Consider the following 26652-nt stretch of genomic DNA (forward strand, 5'->3'; position numbering starts at 1 on the left):
ATATATATATGGCCTCGGATATAATACGGGTCGTAAGAAAATAGTCCATCATGGCCGACCAAGAAGATCTATCTATCTATCTCTGTTTAATGTCAACTCCTCTTCCGAGTGTTACTGACATGAACGGTGCGCGCCGGCTTGCTAGTGAAAAAATAAAACACTGATGAGGCAAATCACATCAGAAAAGTAAGAACTAGGGTATAAAAGAGAACACAATTTAGGTAACATGATAAAAAGTGATTGGTGAACTGGTAAAAGGATAAAAACACTGCTCGCTTATCTAATGCTTAATGGTTGCCACAGCCACCTTGAATGTGTCAGGGGTGGGGATAGTGACAATATGATTTGGCAAACTGTTCCAAGAGATATGTTAGACCAAAGACAGAATGGGGAGCGTAACTTTTACCACTTATTTGTGTGGAAGTGTTATTTTTATACTTATTGTATTTTGTTAAAATATACAAATGGTTTTAAAAGAGCTCTAATGAGAAACTAAATGGAAATGTCATTAATTCTTAGTGGGTGGGGTAAAGTCTTCTTTCATTTGACTGACAGATTATAAGATATATACATTTTATTTCATTAGCTTGATATTTTTATTATTAAAATTTACATTCTTTTAACCAAGGATGTATGGTTTATATGTCCGTGAGTGTTGGTATTGAACAGCTTAATGTAATGGCACAATTGATGCCTGTTCACTAATATAGCTCTCTAAATAAATTATAGATCTTCATTCAAGTGGTTTAGCAGAGTTTGAACGCATAAACCAGCACACATTTCTTTCAAGCTGGGAGTAAGATTACTATTATTGGTCCTAGTTTCAACTTCATGGTTAAATTCTATGATACTGGTGGTGGTGATGCAGAAACATTGAAAAATGCTTACATTTTTACTGTGCCAATGAAATGCAGACTTATAAATTTTAATCTTATTGTCATTGCCATTTTCAGAGAGCAGTATGGTACCAGTGGTGCAGCCGACTCTGAATTCCTGGCTTGTTCTAATGAAAAAAGTCGGATGAGGTAATGGTTGTGCTGTTTTCGAAATTGAAACAATAATTTACCAATCAAGTATCCTATTGGTTTAAGCCCAAATGTACCTGCATGTTTGTACAATTAATCAACAAGGATTGATAGTATTATTATTATTAAAATATCAACATTGTAGTGGAATTTAAACATGATAACAATTTCATTTCACATTCTTAAATTTACCAGTAGTCCAGAGCTAAAAGCTGCTCTCTCACAGATTGACAGTTCTATCTTGGTCATTCTTCAAAAGCCCTCAATTGATATCAAAGGAGTAATAAAATTAAATGTACACAAATATATGGCTTAAAGCAATAGCAACAAATTATTTTCCAAACAATTGAAATCTGTTCTATTATGTGTGACCTTATATGACTAAGTAGAAAGCATTTATACCAATTTTTCAATCTTGAATATGAAAGACTGTGATCTGATATTATGTCAGCTGTCTAATACCACTGGTTTCCATACATTTGCATAATAATTGCCAATTGGCTCATTAAAAGACAAAAATAAAAAGGTGGCAGAACAGTAAAACTGTGAGGATGCAGCTTTAAATTGGTGTTGCACTTAATATTTTGTGAATACTTTTCTGTTGTTGTTGTACAGGCTTTTAAAATAATTGATCTGAAATATAATTCCTATTATTTCTGTTGTATTTTATGTTTTCTATTTCAGGCACTGGAATCCGAATGAAATCAAAAATGCCATTATATGAGGATTGACCTGCAATGCATGGAAATCATCTAACACAACTGCAACGCCTACCTTAGGGAAATGAGTGCAAGATGGAAACAAAGCGTTCAGTGAAACATCTTGTCATCTCAAATATTTGATGACTAAATACTGATGTGAAGTTGCAGATAAAAGTCATCTGTTGGCCCGTGATTATTAGATACACCCAGACACATATTTTAAAAGAGTTATATGGTAAAGGATTTATCTACGCTTAAAGTGGTTTTCCTATATTAAGGAGGGAAGATTACTACAAAAACAGAAACAGATGGCATTGGCAGACCAAATAAAGGAGAACTATTGTGTTCAGTTCAATTTTTAAGACTTTAGAAAAGCCTTTAATAGGGCACATCCTTGCAAATGCCATATTGAAATCTGGGCTTTTAAAATGTGAAAAGGTGAAAGTGGTCTAGAGGATAAGCCTCAAATCCAAGGTTGTGGGTTCAAGCCCCTCCAAGATACTTTCTCATGACCTCAGGAAAAGGATGTCCGTACTTGTTTAGAACTACTTTGGCAACAGACTTGAGAGTGCTTCTGTAAGCTTACAGCTTGCATAGCAATCTGATTAGGCATAAAATAAGATACTAGCTGAATTACAAACAGTTTTTCCATTTGTGTTGATTTGTTTTTCAGTCTGTTGGAATGCTCATTTTAAGGGATGAGCATTGCTTACCGCAACCAATATTTATTTTCTTTATTAAGTTGAATTTAACGAACACATAACATGACTTGTGATTTTACAGATGCATGTTTATTTTGTTGATTGTATGAGTTTATTTTCTCAAACGATGTAATAAAAGTTATTCTGAATGTCCTTTTTTTTGTTTGCAGAAAATGTATTGAGGCTTTGGCATAGCATAGTGTCATCATCATCATCATTGTTGGGTGCAAATAAAACATACATAACAATGTTCAAATTCTCATGTGGGTCATGGTCGCATGAGTTGACTGCACATGCGTAATAACCAAATTGCATATTTATTTGAGTCACGGACATTACGGACCTGACATAACGGACCAGATTTGGGGACATTACGGACCATGATATATAATTGTACTCACAGTTTGTTTTAACTTTATAACATACCATATTTGCGGACAATCTCATAGTGTTTTTTTACTTATAATGTACCGTATTTATTTATAGCAATTGGTTTTCCCCAAAAACATGTTTTTTCAGTATTATACAGTATAAATGTTTGTGCCACAAACTACGAGAATTACCGTATTTCATAAGGTATAAATGCAACATTATTGTCCATATCCTGAATACAAAACTAACCTGTTGTTTTTCATTGATGATTCAGTGTGCAGAAAAACGCATCTTGAGAACCTTATATGGTTAAAAACAAGGAATGATATGACAACAGTACAATATCTTATTATATTTTGTATAAAATGCAAATATGGTGGTTGTGTGGTCCTGTGTTGCCAGGGGGCAGGGGGGCTGGTGGTGGTTCGATGGGGGGGGGGGGCTGGCTCTGTCAAGGCAGTTGGATTGTTGATGAAGGGGGAGGATGGAAGTCCTGTCAACATGTGCTGCTGGTGGCATTAGTGACAGGATTTTACAAACAACTATTTCATAATTTTCGGTGACTAAATAGTCCAAGTTTATTTTTTTAAAAACACACAACAAAAACCACATCCAAACTTTAATATCTCACTAAAACAAAAAAAAAAGTATTGACAGTCCGAAATATGATTTCCGTCAAAATATTATTTTCAAGCAGTATATACCGTATAATTGCTTGAAAAGGGAGATTACTGCAACAGAAAATATCCATAACAATGAGAGATTATCCGGAAGTCGTTCAACGGTGTCGAGGTAAACATTTACCCGACAATATTTTTTAACCAAAAGCCCGATGATTTAATCGCCAGTCGGGCTTCCTTAAAGGATTTTTTCGTAGCCTGGGTCAATTTTTCGTCGCCACGGGCGATCGGGCTACCGTTAATTTCACACACTGATGATTTCGTTTATTAAACAACTAGTACAAACACATGCTCGGCTAGTTTTATTGGTGTCGCAAAATTCCAAGAAACGCTTCAATTTTCAAATGAGAAAAAAAAATGCTGTATTTTATATTTTAACAAGGAAATCAGCAGAATTTTGATTAAAATCGGCCTTCATGTGGACTCTACCTATGCTTTCAAATTATATCATTATCATCAAAACAAACTATCTCCATTACTTTATTAGTATAAATGAGTGTATTTGAGTTACTGCTTACCGTATAAAAGTTTTTGTTTCATTCTTAATTGACTTTTATCCCAAAATGAAGCATATAAAAATCCTACTTCAATTTATTATTTCAGGTCACATTCAGGTTTGTTCTAGATGCTTCACAGATGGACAACCATCCAAAGAGAATCACCTTCTGAGTTGGACATGGGATTCACACAAATATCTACGTCAAAACTCTCTTTATAGTTAATGGAATAATTAAATTCATAGACCCGAAGCAAAATCCAAATATCATGATTTTTATTGAATAGAGACAAAATAGAGTAAACCCATCAAGCTTATGAAACTCAGTTTCAAGAGTCGTGCTGGACCATATCAGGCAATGCCACGAATTTAGTGCAGATAACCTTCATCCCGAACTTGATTTGCTTGCACTGGATCCCAAGTACATCCCTAGCTGTGACCTTCAAAATAAACTTGTTGAGTATAACCTATGAGTTTATTAAAATTAACAGAGACCTCCCAAATGGTAAACCATAAGAACTAAATCACCCACAGAAAACCTTGTAACATTCTTCTTAACCTTGGAAATCATAAACATAAATCAGATTGAAACCTCATGAGGATGCAAGATTTATTCCAAATAAAATATACGAAAACAAATATGAATGTCATTTTATGCAAATAAAATGTACCTGAATTTCTAACACCATTCAGTTTAAATAACACTAACCTTAAAAAAGAACAGTAAGACTAGCATGTCACAATAAAACTAATGGACTTCAAAATAGTTTGCTTCAATAAATAAATATATAATACAAATAAGGGATACACTACTTGTACCGACTACCAAGTGCAAATTCTTTAATAAAACTTAGAATACATCTGTACTTGGATTTCAAACATAAAGTTAATCAAGCTTTTAGTGATAAATACTGTTGTATATACTTGTATATATATATATTGCAAGATGCTTCATTTTAACCTTTATTTCCCGTAAACTGAAAGAAAAAAAAGAAATGTGATCACTTACTAGCTTAAAATACAAGCAAACTTATATCACACATGATAGGGTTATGATTCATTTAGGTATCAGGACAAATGGGTATAAGAGATGTTTTTGTTCATTAACACTGTGTCATAACTTGAATAAAGTTGCAGTCAATTCTTAAAGCAGATCAATAAATCCATTTTTTTTAAAGAATTTTAACTACCTATACCATCAAAAGACAGTTCGCGAAACATGGTGTGTATGTGTTATTGTCAGTGTAGGTTCACATACACGTAAAAGTTGCAGTGAAGAAACTAGCACTGAAAATGTGTACTTGAGGGCTCGCTGATTCACACAAAAAAGTCACTTTACTTGACCTATTGTACTTGTCAATCTTACCTTGTACAAAGTACAAGAGCTGGTGGATGAAGCTCATACGAAGTTGCCCACACATACACACACTCATCCAAGTGACATTCCACAACCTCATTATATCTTCAAAACAGATATCTTAAACTGACCCAACAAGGAAATTCATGTGGTCCCTAGTTCGAAACCTATCACGATATCGTAATCTAGATGTATTACCATCCTCTTGTAAATCAGGTTTAACTCCCTTCTTCACATTTTTTCCACAACATGAACACACATAATTATCTCTCAAATTATCTCCCTTTGTTGATAATTCTCTTTCTTGGATTTCCAGTTCCTTCCCTTGAATGCTAGGTTGTCTCTCTTGAGTGAGGTCACCTGACCAGCTAGAATCAGTGAGCAGTAACTGTCGTTTTACAAGATTGGCGTACATCCCTTTCGATTGCAGAAGCTCTTGGTGTGAGCCTTTCTCCATTACCTTAAATTCATAATATAAACACGAATAAAATACATAAGGCGTGCAAGTGTAAGAAGTGTTCAATCAAGAGCGGGAAACTCTGGCTAATAAAAATGTGTGTGAATCTGCAGAAAGTATTGCCAAGTCCCTCTTATACATTTCCGCGTCAAATATTAAAGTACATCCTAAAATATACCTAGTATTGGGATATGGGTAGTCCACCAGGCTGTAAGAAACTTGACAGCAACTTAAGCACGGAATGGATTGAATTTAAACATGTCTCCAACACCACATTACACATACATACCAGCAAAGAAGATCAATTTAGTTCAGTGGAAGCTGCCAGGAGTCACATTTGTGCGACTGAGGTGCCAAAACTGTTTAACTGTAAAAGTTTTCTCTACAAACTTAACATGAGACAGCACAACTGCCAGACCTTAGGATGAAACCAATATGCCACCTTTAAATGTTGTTTGCAATGATGATTCCCTGTTATGCAACGAACATTTTTTATACTCAATTTCAAATGCCATTTTCCCACCTGTCCCTTATCAATGACGATAATTTTATCCGCCCTCTCCACGGTGCTAAGCCTATGTGCGATGACAATCACTGTGCGTCCTGCCATATTCCTGTAGAGCGCCTGCTGCACCAGAAACTCGGACTCTGCATCCAGTGCGCTCGTAGCCTCGTCAAGTAACAGGACACGTGGCTTCCTCAGTAGGGCTCGAGCAATTGCGATTCGTTGTTTTTGGCCCCCTGGTAAAATATAGTATAATTGCTGAAAAGAACTTGTCTTTTATGAACCATTTAATGGGTTGAAGTAGAAAACCCATAGCACTGGTGTACGCTAGTAATACATATGCCACCTTAAGCTAAACAACAAATAAATACCACCATTATTTCTAAGCAAACTTTGAAAGGCGGGGGTGTTAGTTAAAACGGGACATATCTCAATAGTTACACATACATGTATGTGAATTGTCACTGGCAACCAGTGTACCAAGTTTCAATTGATTTTTTTTCTTGTCCAAAGGCCAATATGAATTGTTGATTTTGTTATCATAAAATTTGTCCACACTATGTGCATACCTGACATTTGCACTCCCTTTTCTCCAGCCTGTGTATTGTATCCATCCTTCAATTCTGAGATAAACTTGTGGGCGTTGGCCATCTCTGCAGCCTCCTGGACACTGGTCATTGTCCATTCATGCTCAGCTAGGCCATACCGGATATTCTCCTCTATGGTCCGAGCATACAACACTGGTTCCTGGCCCACCAGGGATATCTGTAATATAACACAAATTAACATGTATTTGCCATGGAAAACACTGGACATTGTCCATCCATGGTTAGCATGGCGATACCGGATACTCTACTCCAGGGCTGCTTAAAACCAACAATTTGCCGCTCTAGGCTGATTTGGACATTGCCGGACCAATTTCAGGAAATGGCTTAAAAATTGGTCTGAAATTTGTTCATTTTCAGGCCATAGAGTATGACCCAAACATACAACAGTTGCTCTTAGCCCACTGTAACACAGTTTTACACAATGTCACATCTATATCTTTTGGGAATCAAGGGTCTCTTAGACACAAGTCCACTCGATCAGTGTCAGATATTTTTCTATATGGTCCAGACAAACAAAACTGGTTCCTAGATCACCAGGAATATCTTGAAATAACATTGAACATAAACTACAACAAGGGTACAGCAAAGGATGCCCACCCTATGTCTGTTTTTCCCCCAAATGATAAGAGATACAACTCGAAAATTATTTAACTACACAATGGGAATTCTAATTTAAGTGTTCAGTGTCACAAGCAATATAAATGCACTAAAAAGTTTTGTAACAAGAATCGTACATTTGCTTCCATTTCATACAAAATGATATAAAAATCGTTAAGGAAAAGATATGAGCTGGACAAAGGCTTGCTTTGTAATTTTTTGATGGCTCAGTATCATAATTTTGTGAATTAAATGGCAGTTCATGTAAGATCCTATATATAGGACTGATGAATCTTTGGAATTATGACACTACAACTAATTATTCCTACCTGTCTATGCAGAAAGCTGTGATCGTAAGTGTGTATTGGCCGCCCGTCTAGGAGCACCTGTCCACGGTCAGGCTCGTAGAAGTGCTCCAGCAGGTTTACGCATGACGTCTTGCCCCCACCACTACAGCCAACTAATGCTATGACCTCACCGGGACGTACAGAAAAACTGAGGTTCTGTAAAATAGAATCATAGAATTACATTTACTTAAATCAGATAGATATCACACAAAAATAAACACAAAATTTCATACAGTGTGATATTTTAACAACAGCATCTTTATTAAATGACAATGTGCATGCGTTCTCCATGGATATTAAGAATGTGCTTTTTATGTATGGCTTCAGTTATATCTGGATATCTCAAGATGTTGGCGATATATCTATATTTATCAGTGTTTTTAAACGGAGAATTATTGATTGTTTCAACCAAAACTGGCATGATTCTATTAACAGTTCCAGTCCGTGTTTTCATCATAAAGAATACAAAACTTTGCTTAATGTGGAACGTTATTTATCTTTAGACATACCTGACAAACACAAATTAGCTTTTAGCAAATTTAGATGTTCAAATCATAAATTGTTAATTGAAACTGGTAGGCATAATAATATCCCAAGAGAGGAACGCATTGGTCGGTTTTGTCTAGATAATATTAACATTTTTGTTTTTGACTGTGAATACCATGCATTCTTTATATGTTATAAATATAATGATATACGAACGCAATATTTATTTAATTCGTATTCTGGTTTTCTGGTACTGAATCAGAAGATTTTTATAGGTTATTAAACACAAATCAATCTGAAGATTTACTAAAACTAGCTTATTATGTATACCATCTCCTAAACATTAATGGTTAAGGGGAAGTAATCATGATTTCATTTACACTTTGCTTGTATCGATTAATTACCCTGACACAACTCCTGCCTTTCTTGTATGTTATGTATTTTGGGCCAGTGGCCTTTAATTACTCAATTAACTCTTGACTTGACTCGACTCCATGGATGTGTGTTCTAGTTTCATGTAAATATCTTAGACATATTCTATGTTTTGCATGTTACAATTAAATACTTTAATAACCCTATAGTGTCAGTGGCCTCCATAGTGGAGTGGTCTTGATGCTGACAAATGCTATTGTACTGAAAAGGCCAAGCAGGTGCAATTCTTGCTTACTCCAGAATATTTTTCAATGGAACCGATAAAACCAATGACACTGCTTCATTATTTATCCATAAATAGAGATTTTCCTAGCTAAACCGCACACAAAACACAATGAAGCATAGTTTAGCAGTATATCAGGGGGTATACGACGAAGAGTTTTGGCCAACATTCAATTTGTTTACATGGCAATGCTGCAGTCCAAGACATCAAACCTATGCAGACAGACAAGTACATCATTAGACATAGTCTATAAAAGCTTTATTTGAGATGACTTGTTGATCATAGTAATGGAAAAATAACAAGGCAAACAGCATTTTTTCTGGCAATGACATAAAAGTTACAACACAATGTTCTTCCCTATAACATGACAACTACAATGCAATCAACTGAATTCATTGGAATATTCCCATTCCTGAACTTTTCACCATGGGAACCTGTTTAATCATCAGGCCTGAATGGGTAGGTGTGATGGCATCCCTGAATTCAATATGGCCGTGCACTCTGTGACATGACTGATTTTCATTGCAAAGTTTAAAGATAAACTCACCTTTATGTTACATGTTCATACCTTGAGAACCTGTACATCAGGCCTGGATGGGTAGGTGAAACAGACGTCCTGGAACTCAATATGGCCCTGCACTTGATCACATGCCTGGTTACTTTGGTCACATGACTGGTTCCTCTGCTGAACTTGGTCACCCTGGTTATGACCAGCTGGTTCTTGGTCTTTGGTTCCTTGATTATGTATGGCTGGTACCCGGTCTATATACTCAAACACCTTCTCTGAGGCACCAGCTGCTTCCATCAGACCAGTGTATTCAATGCCAATATCCTAGAGTGTCACAGCACTTTCAGTATGTTTAAAATAAGTAGATTATGATGGATGATCTCATTTCAATGAAACAGATGAATAAACACAGAGTTATAATGCAGACGAAACACTGAATCTATTTTTTAACCTGTACCTTTAAGAAAATATACCTTTTTTAATGGTTATCATTTGAATATTGAACCACTGTACAAATATTGCATTGCGTGTTGGTTCATCTTTGCTTATCAAAGGGACACAACTCATCAACAATTTTAAAAACAAACATATTTGTGGTAATGTGTTGCGTTTGCACATTAATTATTGGTTTAATTTTTTGTACATCAGCTATCAATGTTCATTTTACTATCTTGAAATATTTCTAAGAAACAGCCCAAAAAGAGTATTTACCAAAGCATGCAATTCCATTGGTTAAACAGTGAACTTACATTGAGACAGTTCCCAAGCTGTACTTGGTAGAGTATGAAGGAAATAAGGGTTCCTCCAGTTAAATGACCACTGATAACGAGGTGACCACCATAGTACAGTACTGCTACGGTAAGACCTAGTTCAAACCACTGAAACGTAGCAAATATGAATACTTTTAGCAGATCCCCAGGTTGATAAATAGTATATCACTGAATACATTGATACAGTCCCGAAGCCGTATTTCGTAGGGTATGAAAGAGATAAGGGTTATTCCAGTTAGATGACCACTGATAACGAGGTGACCACCATAGTACAGCACTGCTACAGTAAGACCTAGCTCATACCACTGAAACAGAGTATATATATAATATATATATATATATATATATATATATATATATATATATATATATATATATATATATATATATATATATATGAATACTTTGAGAAGATCCTCCAGTTGAAAATTTAGCATTATACAGGATAACAAAGAAGTTTTGGGTGAACTGTCCCAAATACAGAATTAACCGACCAACTAGGGGTTAAAGGAAAGAGCTTTTTTAACAAAAATCTTATTTGGCAAATTTGAACCAACCTTAAATTCATTTGAACCATCTCCAGCAGCCTTGTTTTATTGAGAACCCTAACATACCACCTAATACATTGAGACAATACCTCAGATGTTTTTGGTAGTGTATTAAGGAGATAAGGGTTCCTCCAGTCAAGTGTCCATTGGGAACAAGATGACCCTCATAGAACAGCAGTGCTACAGACAATTCTAGCTCTACAACAGTTCCTTATGGTTACTAGCATGGTGGGAGATATGGCCCCAATTTCTCAAAACTTCTTAAGCTTAACAGGCTTAAGTAGCTTATATCAATCAGCCGAAATACATACTTAAATTGAATTTTGATAAATGAAAAATGGTTTATTGTGATTATCATAATGATAATTCCTATCTAAAGTACAAAATCTCTTAAAGACATTAATATTATGCAATTTGTTGAACACCAAAAATAGTGAGCTTAGATTAATCCTGTTATAAGGGACTTAAGGAGTTTCGAGAAATCGGGGCCTGGACTCATTTTTCTATGTAGCTTATTTGGATAATTTCAATAAGAAATACCCTGCAGACAATTGCATAAAACTGGATAATTCCTTGTTGGTCCATTGTTTGGCAAAATAATTATTGTTTGGTTAATATTATCAGTCATTAAACTCACTATGTTGAACTCTGTTATCTCAATGTTCTGCTTATGTTAAACTTTTTTCAAATGTGTTAGGTTTATATAAACATGTTTTGTAATTTGGTTATGTGGAGTTTTTTGTTATCTCAAAGTATTCCTAATGTTCCAATGACTTTGACATTGCGTGTTTTGACTGTATATTATAACTACTATTGAACAATCCATTTTTTTCAATGTTCAAACTAGCCATTAGATAATCTGTGTATGGTACAGCTTATCTAAGTGATACAATTGGCTGCTGATCACTTGATATGTCCATGCTAAATGGGGACAATCAATCAATCCACTCCATTGATAAAATGGGCTAAGTATTGAGTCTAATACAAGTCAAGTCAACAGTTTATTAAGCAGTTACAGGCCACCAGTTTGAAATACATAACTTACAACATGAACAAAAAAGCATAGTTGTGTCATGGTAATTAATCGATATACGCATAGTATATCTATCAAAACAGGGTTAGTTCACCTAAATTTTAACTATTTATTTTCAAAAGGAGATTGTATACATAATAAGCTAGCATGCGTAGATCTTCAGATAAATCTGTGTTTAATAAGCGGTAAAAATCTTCTACACTTGTATACTCTCACAGTCTTTCTGTAACAATAGATGGGCAGAGGGAACAAAGCTGTTGATAAACAAACCCCCTTCACTTACCATGGAGCAAACGACATATCCGGAATACATGAATCCTTGTCTCATGTTGAGTTTGAATGTTTCTGCAAGCTTGTCCGCATACCTCTGTACTTCCCCCGTCTCGTTAGCAAAGCTTCTGACCGTCCTCATAGTGGAACAATCCTCTTCGGCTACGTTATTGGCCTCTGCTAGGCTGTTCTGGACCTTCTCAGCTAGAACCTGAGAAAAAAAATGAGTCGCATGTCATTTAGAAAGAAAACTAAAAACATTCCTCTTATCAATAAAGTAATTCTTACACCACTTAGTTCAACAGTTAAGTCTTATCATTTTTTAAGATTTTTAGTCTGACAAAATGTCAGTTCTTGTTTTTTACCTTTATTCCAGTAAAACATATTACCCCCGAGGGGAAGGCAATTATTTTCATAGTATATGGGTGGGTGTCTTTTTTCGCTCCAAAATGGTAAATTGCTTCTGTATGGGTGCTAGTCATTCTAAAATGCCAGCCAGGCTTCTTTTTTAATGATGTTTAGCCTGAACATCATTTAAAAAGAAGCCTGGACAGCATTTTAGAATGACTAGGGGGGTGGCATAATTTAAAAGTGCCTTCCCCCCGAGGGTATATGTTTAAATTGAATAGCCCTTATGAAGAGTCTTTACCAGTAAGTTTTTTATTATATGTGTTAACTTATCAGACGCATGTATGCAATTAGATAAATTTAACTACAGATCGAATACACACATTTTAAACAGTATTAAGACAAATCATTCTAGTTCAACAGAGGTTTATGATCAATCTAACGCATGATGTGGTATGCATAGCATCATCACTCTGGTGAACGAGAATGAGACAAATAGGCTCATGACTGAAGCATTCAGGTATGGAATATATGTTAACTCTTTAACATGAATACAAAATTCAAATAACCAGTTGTCTAAGCAACTATTGAAAATTCTTGAGATCATTTGGCAAGAGATTAGTAGCAAATCCATTTGATAATATAATCCTATCATTGGTCAACTGACTTATTGATTGACAATTGGGGACGACTGATCAATTTTGACCAAAACTAATTTCCATAGTCCATACCTTATAATATTTCCCATACACATTTGATATACCGATAATGAGAGGCAGTCCAATCAATGTGACAATAGTTAGTTGCCATGACAATTTCATCATGAAGAATAACACGCCCCCTGCCTTTATGACACTTCGCAGGATTATGTTCACATTGACTGCGAGGCCATCACTCATTGTGGTCGTGTCAGAGGTGAGACGAGATGTTATGTCTCCTGTGAATCAGATATTTAAAGTATTTTAACCAAAATATATTAAATAATCATTGTTTCTCAAAAAAATGTACACAATGGGACATTAAGGGCATCATTCATTATTGTCTTGTCAGAGGTTAAGCGAGATCTTCTTGGGAAACATGTTATTACAATATCAAATTGATCAATCGCGTTGGTACAATGTTACACAAGAATATGGTCTTTTATTGTGGTAGAAACCAGTCAGAGAAACCAGATTATCCGCAGGAAGCCCGTTTGGTGACTATATACATCTATAAGATCCTACTTTGTATTTTCATTGAATATATCATTTATCATTAGAAAGAAACGTAGTTTTCCTCACCTGTCTGAACTTTGTCAAAGAAGCCAATCTCCTGTCTGAGGATGGCTGTGAACAGGGAGTTCCTGATACGGATGTTGATTTTCCTCACTGCTATAAACAGACACCCACCACGAATACCGGCTGCCAGGGAACTGGAAGATCAAATGTAAAAGCAACATTATCATTTTTTGTTCACATATAATTTCTCATCTTAATACATCCACATACATCAATCATCGTATCTAAAGTAGCGCAGGGTCATTTATTTGGTTCCTAAATTGCTTGCAGACTGACTGTTTAGTTTTTTTTAAATAATTTCACTAAGTTCTTATATTCAGCAACACTTTAAAGATCATAAGACATTGAATTGTTACTAGAAGAGCCAAACTTAATTCTATGATCAAAATATTAAAACAAAAGTTATAAACAATTGTAATTGTAAAAGTCAGCCAGGAGAAAGCACTGATCATGCTCGTCTAGTTCTTGTTGTTTTACAGTCAAAAAAGGGCATAACTCAATAATAATAATAAAGGCAAGATTAATGGGCCTTGCTACACAAGTGCAATTAATTCTGGCAACATGTGTATTAAGTTTCATGCAAACAATTTAGTAATAGCCAAATTACAAAAAAAAATGCATTAAGTGTCATGCAAATCTTGAACAAATATTTAGTAATAGCCCAGAATAACAATAGCAGTCATAGGACAGTTCACTTGACTATACAACACTTTGTCTTCCCAAGTTGCCCTTAGACTTAAACCAAAGTTTGTTTAATAGTTGATCAAGGGCCATAATTTGTATTTAGAATAATTTGGAGTTATGTAACCTAATAAGTGTGATGAGCATGAACAACTGTGTAAAGCATGGAGCCCATTGAATGAATGGTATTGGAGATCCGAGTTAAAATCCCAACCAGCCCTTTAACTTTTACCGCACACAAGATGCCCTTAACTTTTAACCTAAGTTCCTAAGTCAATTATAGGCCATAATTTGAATTTAGGATGATATTGAGTTATGTAACCTAATTGTTTGACTTTAACCAGACACCGGGGCGAGTAGTATAGCCTTCCTTTTTCTTCTAATAGTCGAGCTACTAAGTGGCACAATGATGATGATGAAAACAACAATGACACAGGGGCTGTGACAAACCTTGACATTTTCTTCAATTGCCTGATACCTTTACTATGAAGAGAAAAGAAATTGAACATTAAGAATACTAACAAACCTTCCAGCAGAAATGAGAGCCATGATGACAATGGCATGGGTAAACTCTGTCTGAGATTTGTCTATCACGATACCATCAACCACCCGTCCAGTGTAGAACGGGATAAAAATCTCACCTACATGTAGGAACAAACGGAAATCACATTAAAACAGAAATAATTACTCTTGTTAAATAGCATGGGTGAATTTTGCCTTGGACATGTTAATATCAATATTATCATCAACCTGTCCAGTGTCTGTAGTAAAGAAAGAATATCGGTTCTTAAAAAAAAGAAAAGAAAATGCTTCATGCCAATTAAACATGTTATAAAACCATCTGTACAGTGTACTCAATATTTTAACTCTTTGAGCTTAATGGCCATCCTTTTACAATGAGTTCTGGTAGAATAACTCTAAGACAAAAGGGACCTAGGTGACAAAAAATATGCACTACTACCCATTATGATGGTGAGGTGTACTAAGTATCAGAGTGATACTTGTTGGATAAGTATGCTACACAACCTTTGACCAACAGACCAACCAGCCATACAATGACTTAAATTTACGTCTCTTCAAGCTTCGTGCACAGGGATATAATTTTAACATTCATGCTTGACTGTACCTGTTGCAGATATGGTCAGGAATACAAAGCCGGTGGTGATCAATGGCCAGTCTGGCATGGAGAATTTTATGATTCGCAGCACTGTCCCTTTCTTCACCTTTGAAGGAACTGAAAAGAAATATAATATTCTACAAAAAGAGAAATATCAAAAACAATTAATGTACTTTTGATTTCATGTTCAAGATAAGTAACAGGTTAAATGAATTGTCAGAAATTGTGATTTTTCTTTTTTTCATTTTGAACAACCGATAACTATAAAAACATACTACTGTACAAGCCTTTCAAATGAATGTGCCACTTGCTTTAAACAGCAGTTTTTCACTGAATACTGATAACTATTCATACTAGAATAAAAGTACCTGAACTTACCTGCTTTTTGTTTTCCATTTCCACTGCCATTGTTGTCATCATTCTGTAGATGCTTATCTTCAGATCCATCTGTATCTGCGTTTATCAACAAGGTGTGATGTGTAGCATCGTACTTGACGTTTCCAACTGCTCTCCATTGAAATATCAAACATGTATCTGCAAACAACGTCCACCCAAACAAAGCCCAGAACCACTTATCACCCATGACTGCTTTATTTTCCGAAACTATCAGAAGTTTCACCAGCGTAAATATTGAGAAAACAATTGAAAGACCAATTGCAAAGTACAGCTTGGACTGAATTTTTGCTGAGGCATCTTGTTTACCCCATAGAGCTCCTATCACAATACCCATAATCACAGATGTTCTCATAATGACCAGAGACCACACATCAAATGTTGAGCGAGAAAATGAAAACAAGGAAAATGCATAGGAAAAAGTGTTATTAAACTGATTGCCATGGGAATATAAAACGGTTGTAACAGTCAGATCTATCAGTGAAATCATGAAAACTATAAACAAAGTCAAAAGCCTATTCATTTTTGCTTTAATTTAGTTTGACTAGAACATGAGTGATAAAATGAACACAAATTTGCTTTAACAACCGAATATAGTAACGGTATATTGTAAATAAATTGAATGCCTTTGAATTAAAACTAAATACATGTAAAAGAGACAGTAATTAAAAACAAAAAATAAAATAATACAACAAGAAAACAGAACAAAAGGTATCAAATCTACAAAACAACAATTAATTTCTTATTCTACAACATTTACATTATGTGATGTCCCTAGATTTAGTCAAGGTGTCCTCCATCTTTGAGGTTCACTCTCTTAGACAAGAAAACTGCGCCCACAATGGTGGCGACGACAACAAAGAACACAAAGATGTAGAACGATTCCTCATCGAAAACGTCCTCAAATGAAGGAATATGACGGGTAAGGTGTTCCACTATCTTTTGTTTTGCAGAGTCTTTGGGCAACATCGTCACTCTGGAACAAATAATGAGCAATGATTATGATATTCTTACAGAAAAGACTTTTGTAGTTGGTCAAATATGACGTTTTATTGATGTAAAATGATTGTGTCATTGATCTGCACTAACTAAATATTTTCATACTCTGATGAACAGCAATTTCTAATTAAAACGTTAAAACTTTAAATAACAGTTAAATCACAGTGTCAGTATAACCAGGCTGAGATTAAAATACATGTATAAATTGCTAGAAGTCCTAATCTTTATTCATTTAACATACATTTGAATCTTATCAAAAAATATCAATATGATTGAAAAGCCCAATGTTGTAAATTCCCTTATTTAAAGAAGTCAAAGTAAGTAATATTGTATTTAGTATCATTTCTAGTAATATCTTAATAATTTTTTTAGCAATCATCGAAATAAATAGACTTCTTTACAACGATTGTGAAACAAGTAATTACAACATTATATTAATCACTCTCGTTGGCACCATGTTTTGCGAGAGTGTGGTTTTGTATTGTGGGGAAAACTGGAGAACCCGGAAGAAACCCACTTGTCCAGCTTGGTGACCACAAACAAAAGAAATCAATCAAATTCAGGAAAGGTGAAACTGCCATTCATTTACTAATTTTACAGTTCGTCATTTATACATTAGCTATCAGTAAATGATTCAAATCGTTCAAAGATAAAATGAAGTCTTATTAAACCAAGAAACTTTATCAGTTTACACAAAACAATGACATTACAAATTATATCCGAAATAAATACGTTCGAAATTATGAACACTATCAATGGGAAATAAGACTCCTTGTCAGAAAACTAGTTTTCTCCATAGCAAATCAGCCTAAAACAAACAGTTGTTGGAAAATGTAATCATCAAAAATGTTCTTACTAACTGAGTAACTCGCAGAAAAACTGGAGATAATTGATTTTTAATTGATCGACTGCTGCTGTGAATCTGTACAGTGTGGCAGCGGTTTCTGTCAAACTCGCGAGGTCAGTCTCAGCAAAACATAAACAAAGAAGAAAGGATTCTCTCATATTGGGCATTGCTTCCTTTGTTTGCTACACGTTTCCATTGAAGACAGGGTTTTTACATTGAAACAGTTGTCATCATGAAAGTAAGTTGACAAAGTTCCTCATATTCATAGAAGAAACATACACATTTTACTTCTGCGTAACCAGCTTCATGTGTTCAGTAGTGTCTTGGGCTAAAATAGGTTACAGTGTCACTGCGAGTGCATGCACATGTATGTTAGGGGGTGTATCCTGATGCTAAGAGCAAGGGGGATTTTTCTTGAAGTAATTATTAGTGTTATCTCCTTTTTGCTTTTTAATGTTTCTTTGATGGAGTCACCTAATCAACTTCAGGTACAGTATTAGTTTATGAAATGTATAAATATACAAAGTTAAATTTGTTATTTGAGTGGAATAACATTATTACTGTCTGCATGTAAATTACAATAATAAGGATGAAACTTTGGAATTCAGGAGCTCTTTACTTTATTCTCCCGAACTTGTCATTCAAAAATGCCATTCAGGCTTTGTTTTAATGATTAAATAAATTTATAATTTATTTAATCATTACAAAGAAGCCTGAATGGCATTTTAGAATGACTAACTCTTGAACCTAGAGGGTGTGTAAGGTAACTTGGGTGGTAGCGCTAGGTTTAGTGGTATAGGTATCCACATCTCACACAAAAGGTTGTTGGTTCAAATCCTATTAGAGGAGATTTCTCACAACTTTATTTAAAGGACCTCAATACTGGTTTATACCAAGGGAATGGACTCAAGAGAGTCAGGTTTAAATAAGCATTGAGCTGTCATCACAATCAAGGTAAAATTTGGCAACTGAAATAAATTAGCATTATTGAGTAGAGAGTAAACAGACTGTGAAAACTGTATAATATTATCTGTTTCCTACAATTTGCATAGAAAAGGAACAATTTTGATGTCATCAATTAGCCTAAGGGATACATGCTACAGTTTTTTTAATCAATATAGGGCTCATTACAACAGCCTCTGTTCAGCTCCAAATTTTATACATTATACAGATTTAATTTAATCTCGCATCTTGTTTCAGATACAAATGGAAGGTTTCCACAAGCTGCAGGACGATCTTGAAAAAGTGATTGAAAAAGATGATTCTGCAAGCTCCATTACTACAGACTCTGAAGAGACTAAGCCAGAGTTCAGAACTCTCAGGGACAGGCTCAAGCATCTTTTCTCCACCAACAAGTTCCATGTTATCGTTGTCTGCTTTGTGATTCTTGATTGCCTTCTCGTGGTTGCCGAATTGTTGTTAGATTTGAAAGTGTTTCCATCAGAAGCGAACGACTCTATTGCTCCACATGTTCTCCACTATTGCAGCATCAGCATTCTTGGATTATTTCTGATAGAGATTTTGTTGAGGGTTATTGTTTTCAGACTTGAATTCTTCAAGCACAAGTTGGAGGTGTTTGATGCTGCAATTGTTATAGTCTCATTCGCTTTGGATATCTTGTATCGGAACAATGAGGGACCTGAAAGTGGTGTTGGCTTGCTGATTGTCCTCAGATTATGGAGAGTTACAAGAATTATAAATGGTAATTATTTCGCCCTTTTATTTATTTATATGCATTTTAATCTACATGTAGGTGATCATTCTCTTAGTCAGGATCTTTAAAAATGCTGATACTGGATATATTAATCTGTAATTTATTTTTTTGCTATAATAAAATTAAATTATTTCTTTATTTTAAGAAATAAAGTCTTGAACTTTTTTTTAAATTTTGCTTTATTTTTACTGTACATAATTGGAAGTTATTTAAATGGGTTAATTACTTCAACTTGGTGATTGGCCATAGAATGATTGATTAATCCATAAAGGTCACTTCTCTTTATTTTTAGACTAGGGGGAATGACTTTGCCCTACTATTTAAGGCTGGTATGAGCCCTGAATTTAAGAAAAATTGGTATAAGAATCAGTAGACTGGTCACTGCAAGAGTCCATTTTGGATTTTTTTAATTTTTAGATCATAGACTGATTGATTGACAGAATTTATACTTAAATTGATGAGTTTAAATTTGCTGTGGTATTTTTTTCAGTAACTTTTTTATAATTTTTTTTGTGATTTTCAGGAGTCATTTTGTCCGTGAAAGTACAAGCTGACAAACGGTTAAAGCGTGAAAGAAGACTCAGAGACGCATGTGAACAGGAACTGATGAAATATCGTGAATACTGTGCCGCACAGGAAAATGAGATTGATATTCTAAGAGGATTGCTCAGAAAACACGGTATCACAGATTTTGTACCCACAGAAATCCCACGACCGGCAAGAAGAATTGACGTTATTGCTGAGGTGAATCCTGTCTCTGAGAAGATCCTTGCTGAGAAAGAACGGATGGAGAAGACAGATTCACATGATTTTGTGATTATTTCATGAGAAATTGTGTTTTGATTCACAAAAACCGAGAAATCTTTTTCCTTCGCTAAAGCTGCATTTAAAAACTTGTACATACAAAATTTGTCTCTTCATAAATGCATTTAATTTTTATATATGTTAAAACAAGTTATATGTTATTGTACATGTAAATACACAGTCATGTAGATGAAAGACTGTGTACAAAATCAAATGCCTGTTGTCCTTACAGACAAAGTATTTTCTATTGTATAATATTATTACATGTGTTGATTGTTATCTGGCTGATAATTGAATTTTTGCTAGGGTTGTTCTGTCGATTGATTAGGTAAATTAAAATATTTAACTTTTTTTTTTTTTACTTATTATATCTTTTATTTATCAATGCAAGATGAATGAGAATTACAAAACAGACAAGTGATGAAATACATAAGTATAATAAGTGGAGTGTTTAATTACATGCATGGAAATAACGTACTGATTTTTAATCACCGATAATCAATAGTAATTTGAGTTGAATCTGAATTCTTTTTACAAGTAAATATCATGTGTGTGTTTTGTTTTGTTTTATTTGAAAAACAAGCAATACTTTTTACAATTGATAGCATTTTTAATTTATTACATTTTTTTCTTTTTCTATTTACAATTTAGATCTGAAATATTTTCTCGTTCAATATGTGCCATGCATATGCAGGTGGTCCAGAACCTTGCCAGGATGATTGGTAATTTTAATATGTTTAAAATAATTGACCTTGTAATAAGGTAAAAATAACAAAACAAATCATAGAAAAATATATATGATTTGCATGACATGAGTGGTTTGATCTACATGTATTTGTGGTTTAATTTGTATCATAATCTGTTGTTTATTCATTGAAAGAATACGTGCTGTTACTCAAGCACAAAAATATGTTGAAATAATTTTCTTTGTTTAGGCTTGTAATATTCAGTTAAAATTTGTATAGGAAGTTTTCCCAAATATAGTTAAAGTTTATATGTACATTGTAATTAAAGCTGCACTCTCACAGATTGAACATTTTGACAACTTTTTATTTTTTGTCTTGAAACAAACAAATTTATGCGAAAATGCATGAAAACCAGTAAAATAAGAGTGCTGACTAAAAATCAGATTGCAGGTTTTCATAATTAATTTCAAAAATTGATGTTTTATGCATTTTTCTTAAACCGTTAGTATAACACTTTGAGCCAAAAAACAACGGCACAGAAATATTAAAATCTGCGATCTGATCATTGTCAGCGGTCTTATATTCCTGGTTTGCAGAAAAATTGACTCTATCAAAGACAAAAGTTAAAAAACGTTGTCAAGAAGGTAAATCTGTGAGAGTGCTGCTTTAATTGTAAAAAACACAAAGTTTGGACACATACCTTGAAGGGAAACATCCCTGGGATTGATGTTCTGTCTGGATCTAATGAAAACAGTTCACACAAATTTTCAATGTAAGAAGCACATGGTCAATGATTGCGCAATACTTCGTAAAGGCCCTGATAAAATGTATTTGTAGATTATGTGTAGCTTGTTTAAAAGGCCTCGGCAATAAGATGTGTCCATTGATAAATAAAATGATATCTGGATAGATCAGCTGTAAGGGCCTCAAACATTTCTATCAGTGGTGCAATACAGTTTTCCTGACAACGGTGTTATTTGACTTTTAAAAGTACTCTGTTTAATTTGTGATTTGATTTCTGTGCTAAAATTACTTTGTGCTACATTCTGATATGCTGTAAACTTTATCGTACACACTGATATTTTGACTTTGTTTTTGATATTTGTGTATTCTGTATGTCTCATTAATATTTAAATTGTACGTGAATTGCACATTGAATATTATCATATTTTTGTTCATTCGTTGTAAGGAACAATGATGTACCAAGTTTTGTTTTGTAACCTTTTAATAAATGGATTTCTGTATATCTTACATGAACTTTAGTGGGACAATCTCCTTTGAAATTGTGTGAGTGGCCGGTTGCTTTTTGTGCACTTACATGTACTGTAATTGGCCAAAGTCCTTTGAAATTGTAAGGATGGCCATTTGTCTTTTCTCCACTTACTCATACTTTAATTTTACCAACTCCTTTGAAATTGTAGGAGTGGTTATTGGTATTTTTTGTTCTTACATTTACTTAAATTGGACCAACTCCTTATTGACCGTTTGTCAAATGCAATTTTGCCATTCAATGGATTTTTTGCTTCCTCATGAAATAGAAGTCCCTATAGTTTATCAGGTATAGTAATAAAAACACTTTATGGGTTAGCAGTACTGTTATGACTGTTATCATTATACAATGTTTATGTGGCAAAATTGGTCTTGTAGTGCATGTATAGATGTCTGCTTACACCCGAGGAGAGGTCATGGGCTCAAGCCCAACAAGGGCACCTTTTCAAGATATACATCGGTACTGCAGGTTTCCACAAAACCACTATTTTATTTCCATTGATTTCTTTTTTAAATATTCACTTGTACATTAAACAAAAAGTTTACACTTATTAAATTTGACCAAATGAAAATGAAAAATGGCTAAGAAAGGATTTGTTTTATGGATACTGTCCCAGTTCTAGTTTTTATCCCCTTTCAGGGAACAATTAAGATGATAAATGATTGATAATATTAGCTTGTAGCTGTCTTGTCATTGGACCAAAAATTATTAAGTAATAACCTGGCCTCAGTTTCTTCAAAAAATGTTCAGTATGTTCCTGAGAAATAGTACAGTTGTGTATTTATGATAGACAAACAGGGGACAGTCTCTAATTTCTTCAACACTCTAAAATCCCTTCACAGTAACAGAATCAAGCTCAGCATACTATTTTGTTTTGGCATAAATGTGTAATTACTCTTTTCCCTGAGTTTAGACTTTTAAAGAACTATTTTTGATAATCATGATGAACTATGTTTGTTTGTAATTTTGCCAAAAGAAGTAAGATATTAAAGCTAAAATAATAGAAGGTATCCTGGCATAAGGTCATTTGCCTTCTGTGATATTATAATTTAATTAAGTGTACATATACTCATCTTATACATTAGAAATTGGTTTTGAATAATTGTTTGTATTAATTTTGTAATTATAAATGTATAATATATACAATGTAATATTATTGTAAGAGTTTAAAGGGACTTGTTCATGTTTTTTAGGGTCAGACATCCAACAAATTCGTGTGAAATGTGAACAAATTGTTTGTTACATTATACATCATCCAAAGTTTAAATTAGAAGTCAGCAGTGAATCGTTAAAACTATTTTAAAATGTGAAAGATATTGCTGTATTTTGCCAAAAAGCAGTAGTAACTCTTATGAAAAGTTAAAGGCACACAACATATTTCGATGCAAAAAGTACTTAAATGACAAAAAAATGCTTTTTTAACTGGTAAATTTGTAGCTTTTTACAGAAAAAAACAACATTTATAAAGGCTGAAATCTTTTTATCTGTACACAAATCATGTTGTTTTTTTATTTATCATCAAAGTCAAGTTAGTAAATCATGCATTAAACATTCAAAAAATATTTTTTGCATCAACATGGTATATTCAGGGACAAAGTTCAGGATTAATCCTGAAATCAGGATTGGAAGCTTTTAGTTTCAGACTATCGTTCAGTTGAAAAGTTGGTTTTTAATGTACACTTGCATTAAAAATAGGAAGAAGTACAATTTAAATGGATATAAATGGTTTTGAAAAATGTTTCAACAGGTGTCTAGGCCCTTTTATGCTTTAAGGGCCTGGACCCATCATATTTAAACTAATTTTTCAGGATTGGAATTTTTGAAAAATGTTTCAACAGGGGTCTAGGCCCTTTTATGCTTTTAGGGCCTGGACCCATCATATTTAAACTAATTTTTCAGGATTGGAATTTTTGGTCAGTTATCATCCCAGTATATTGTGTTCCTTTAATAGTTTAAGACTTAGATACACCAAATTTCTGTTAAATTGAGTATCTGCCAGTTGCTGTATGGTGTTTGTTTCATAAAAGGAAGAATGATAACACAATTTCAATAAAGTTAAAGAAAAGTGTTGCAAACTTAAAACCTGTGAGAGAGTCCCTTTAATTCTGTTAAATATTTTGATGTGTGTGTAAGGTGCTATGTGTTGTGTACATTTCAATTTAAATTATACACTTATGTAGTCAGGTATTACGACGTAAATAGGGGAGGTTTAACTGTTGCTACTCATGCATACTGGTATATGTTACAAAACATGATTTTATTGTTATAATATTTTATAATGTGAATCATTGAAGTTTCACTTTACAATCTTTTCAAATTATTCCTTTCTATTTAAATGTTTTCCAATAGAAAGATATAATAAAAATAAATTAGGGTCACTATAAAACTGTTAAAATGTTGATATAAAACAACTCACTCACTCACTCAACCCCTTTACTTGACTCACTCAGTCAAATTGCTCACTCAATTCACTTTACTCATGCACTCAACCTACTCACTCACTCAACTTGCTTTACTCACTCACTCAACCCACTCACTTAATTCACTCACTCAACTCAATCACTCAGCTTACTTTACTCACTCACTTAACTCAATCACTCTACTTACTTTACTCACTCACTCAACCAACCCACTTATCTCACTCACTCAACTTACTTTACTCACTCAACTTACTCACTCACTCAACTTACCCAACTTCCTCACTCACTCAACTCAACTCAGGGGTATATTGAGTGAACATATTTGATAAAATCTGAATGGGAAGAAACATTTTTTATTAATGATATATAAAGGCGCACAATAAAAGTTGATTTTTTAATATAATAATAGTGTGTCACTGTGGTTAACTCATTTTACTTTATTGATCAAAACATAAAATGATTTAGGTACAGTTAAAAAATATAAGCAATATTTTAGCGCTTTTTTTAACTGGGATGTTTTTAGCCACAAAGTTATTAATTAAAAAACAAAATTCATAAAAGGTAATACTTTTTTTTATATGTTCCTTAATCATTTGAATTTTAAAAAACAACAATGCTTTTTTAATATGGGAATTTGTAGCTATTTATAGACCATTTATAAAGGCTGATATCTCTTTAACTGTATACAAATCATATGATTTTTGTTTTGTTTTGATCATTAAGTCAAATAAGTTAAACATGATAATTCATTAAAATAAAATAAAAATGGGGGAGGGGGGTTATCAGCTCGTATTGTGTGCCTTTAATCAATTCAGTCTTCCCCAAGGACTAATCATTGTAGACATTAGATATGCAAACTTATGCAGAGTCATTTCTAGCCAACAATGTTAATTTAATTTGCAGGCTTAACAAATTGTAAACATTGCCTTTCTAATCAGGTCATCTTTTATACAATACTGGAATAGTGCTATTTACATAATGGGTCCAACGTTAACAGTTTTAATGAAAATACAGTTGAACACTGTTGGCTGGAACTCCCAGGGACTGACAAAAATAACTTAAGCATTGGGAAATTTGAACCAAGCGGGAACATTGAGCTTCATTATAAAGAAATCGGTTCTTATCAGCTAGTTTGAGCCGACAAGGAAATCGAGCCAAGCTTGTTCTAGTCAGTGGGGTTCGACTGTATTCTGATCATTGTGCCTTTTTCATCCCAGAAGATTCTCTAAATATCAGTTCTTCATTGAACATATAATAGTCCTTTTTGCGGATACTGACTCTTGCCGCTTTTGAAACTGCAAAGTTTCGACTGGATAGTAAGTTGAGCTTGTTATTCAAAACAATGCAATTGTGATTCAAACAAATTGGTGGTCTTTGTAGCAATTTGGGTGGAAAAATCCATCTTAAAGGGATTAATAGCAAAGAGGTCTATATACAATAATTTAAGAAACATGTACATTTACATTTGAAAATATGGTCCCTGATAATTGAACATCAACATTGTCTTAAGTTTATTAACAGTTTGTATAATAACTGCAATTTCTTTTCTTCAGATGACACACACATTACATATATACTTAATTCTTAGGTTACCGTATGTTATTTCAATGCAAATATTTAACTTTTATGTATTTAGATGAGTTTACCAATAGTTTTACTTTGTGATCTTGTATGTCATTATTTCATAAATAAAATTTAGAATTTGATTTTGTTTTTCTGTATTGGCAAAAATTTAATTCATGAAGGCTTTATTAACACCATGTTCTGGAGAAGTGTTTTGAAAATTAAATGGCAATCTCTGCTTTTAAGGAGAGATTTGAATATGAATTTGTCACAAAATCTACCCTGATTTTTTGGGATGTGTGAATGACAAACACTGTTTGTGTATTACAATTTCAACATTTTTTACTGACTTACCCGTTCTAAAGCTGTTTTGAACTGAAATTGAACAAATTTCGCACCAATTTTGGAGTCATTTTC

General features: G+C 33.8%; 2 protein-coding genes and 1 long non-coding RNA gene across 7 annotated transcripts; 2 read left to right on the forward strand and 1 right to left on the reverse strand.

Moving 5' to 3' along the window:
• The first annotated feature begins 35 nt into the window (after positions 1-35).
• On the forward strand, positions 36-2576 carry LOC128231911 (uncharacterized). Its single transcript, XR_008260463.1, has 3 exons — positions 36-186; positions 954-1025; positions 1710-2576. It is a non-coding gene; the product is annotated as an uncharacterized LOC128231911 (long non-coding RNA).
• A 2002-nt stretch (positions 2577-4578) lies between these two features.
• On the reverse strand, positions 4579-17884 carry LOC128231355 (ABC-type oligopeptide transporter ABCB9-like). Of its 4 annotated transcripts, none has more exons than XR_008260357.1 (14): positions 17788-17883; positions 15918-16908; positions 15549-15656; positions 14949-15063; positions 13745-13875; positions 13196-13401; positions 12130-12327; positions 10245-10373; positions 9556-9819; positions 7829-8002; positions 6864-7059; positions 6313-6530; positions 5342-5792; positions 4579-4952 (listed from the first exon to the last, which is right to left on the reverse strand). XR_008260357.1 is itself a non-coding variant. In XM_052944048.1 (14 exons), exons 3-14 carry the CDS (start codon positions 16120-16122, stop codon positions 5454-5456), a joined length of 2283 nt encoding a protein of 760 aa, XP_052800008.1. In that variant the 5' UTR covers positions 16123-16253; positions 16693-16908; positions 17788-17883; the 3' UTR covers positions 4579-5453. The 4 variants fall into 4 exon arrangements, 3 of the variants coding, with proteins under 3 accessions (XP_052800008.1, XP_052800007.1, XP_052800006.1); XM_052944048.1 differs by having other exon boundaries at positions 4579-5792; positions 15918-16253; positions 16693-16908; XM_052944047.1 differs by having other exon boundaries at positions 4579-5792; positions 17792-17884.
• LOC128231356 (voltage-gated hydrogen channel 1-like) lies at positions 17872-26378 on the forward strand. 2 transcript variants are annotated; one of them, XM_052944050.1, is made up of 3 exons: positions 17872-18016; positions 18979-19480; positions 20016-26378. In XM_052944050.1, exons 1-3 carry the CDS (start codon positions 18011-18013, stop codon positions 20318-20320), a joined length of 813 nt encoding a protein of 270 aa, XP_052800010.1. In that variant the 5' UTR covers positions 17872-18010; the 3' UTR covers positions 20321-26378. The 2 variants fall into 2 exon arrangements, with proteins under 2 accessions (XP_052800010.1, XP_052800009.1); XM_052944049.1 differs by lacking the exon at positions 17872-18016 and adding an exon at positions 18137-18266.
• Positions 26379-26652: the final 274 nt, after the last annotated feature.

This window comes from Mya arenaria, chromosome 4 (assembly GCF_026914265.1).
Source record: "Mya arenaria isolate MELC-2E11 chromosome 4, ASM2691426v1".
NCBI classification, from domain to species: Eukaryota; Metazoa; Mollusca; class Bivalvia; order Myida; family Myidae; genus Mya; species Mya arenaria.

Excerpts from the sequence above, each read along its gene's own strand:
- LOC128231356 (XM_052944049.1), top strand. The coding sequence starts at position 18,138 with ATGCACATGTATGTTAGGGGGTGTATCCTGATGCTAAGAGCAAGGGGG. Across the intron at positions 18,267-18,978 it reads AGTCACCTAATCAACTTCAG|ATACAAATGGAAGGTTTCCA; the intron begins GTACAGTATTAG and ends ATCTTGTTTCAG. Across the intron at positions 19,481-20,015 it reads AGTTACAAGAATTATAAATG|GAGTCATTTTGTCCGTGAAA; the intron begins GTAATTATTTCG and ends TGTGATTTTCAG.
- LOC128231355 (XM_052944047.1), bottom strand. The coding sequence starts at position 16,455 with ATGAATAGGCTTTTGACTTTGTTTATAGTTTTCATGATTTCACTGATA. Across the intron at positions 12,328-13,195 it reads TGTATGGGAAATATTATAAG|GTTCTAGCTGAGAAGGTCCA; the intron begins GTATGGACTATG and ends TTTTTTTCTCAG. Across the intron at positions 9,820-10,244 it reads AGCTTGGGAACTGTCTCAAT|GATATTGGCATTGAATACAC; the intron begins GTAAGTTCACTG and ends GTGACACTCTAG.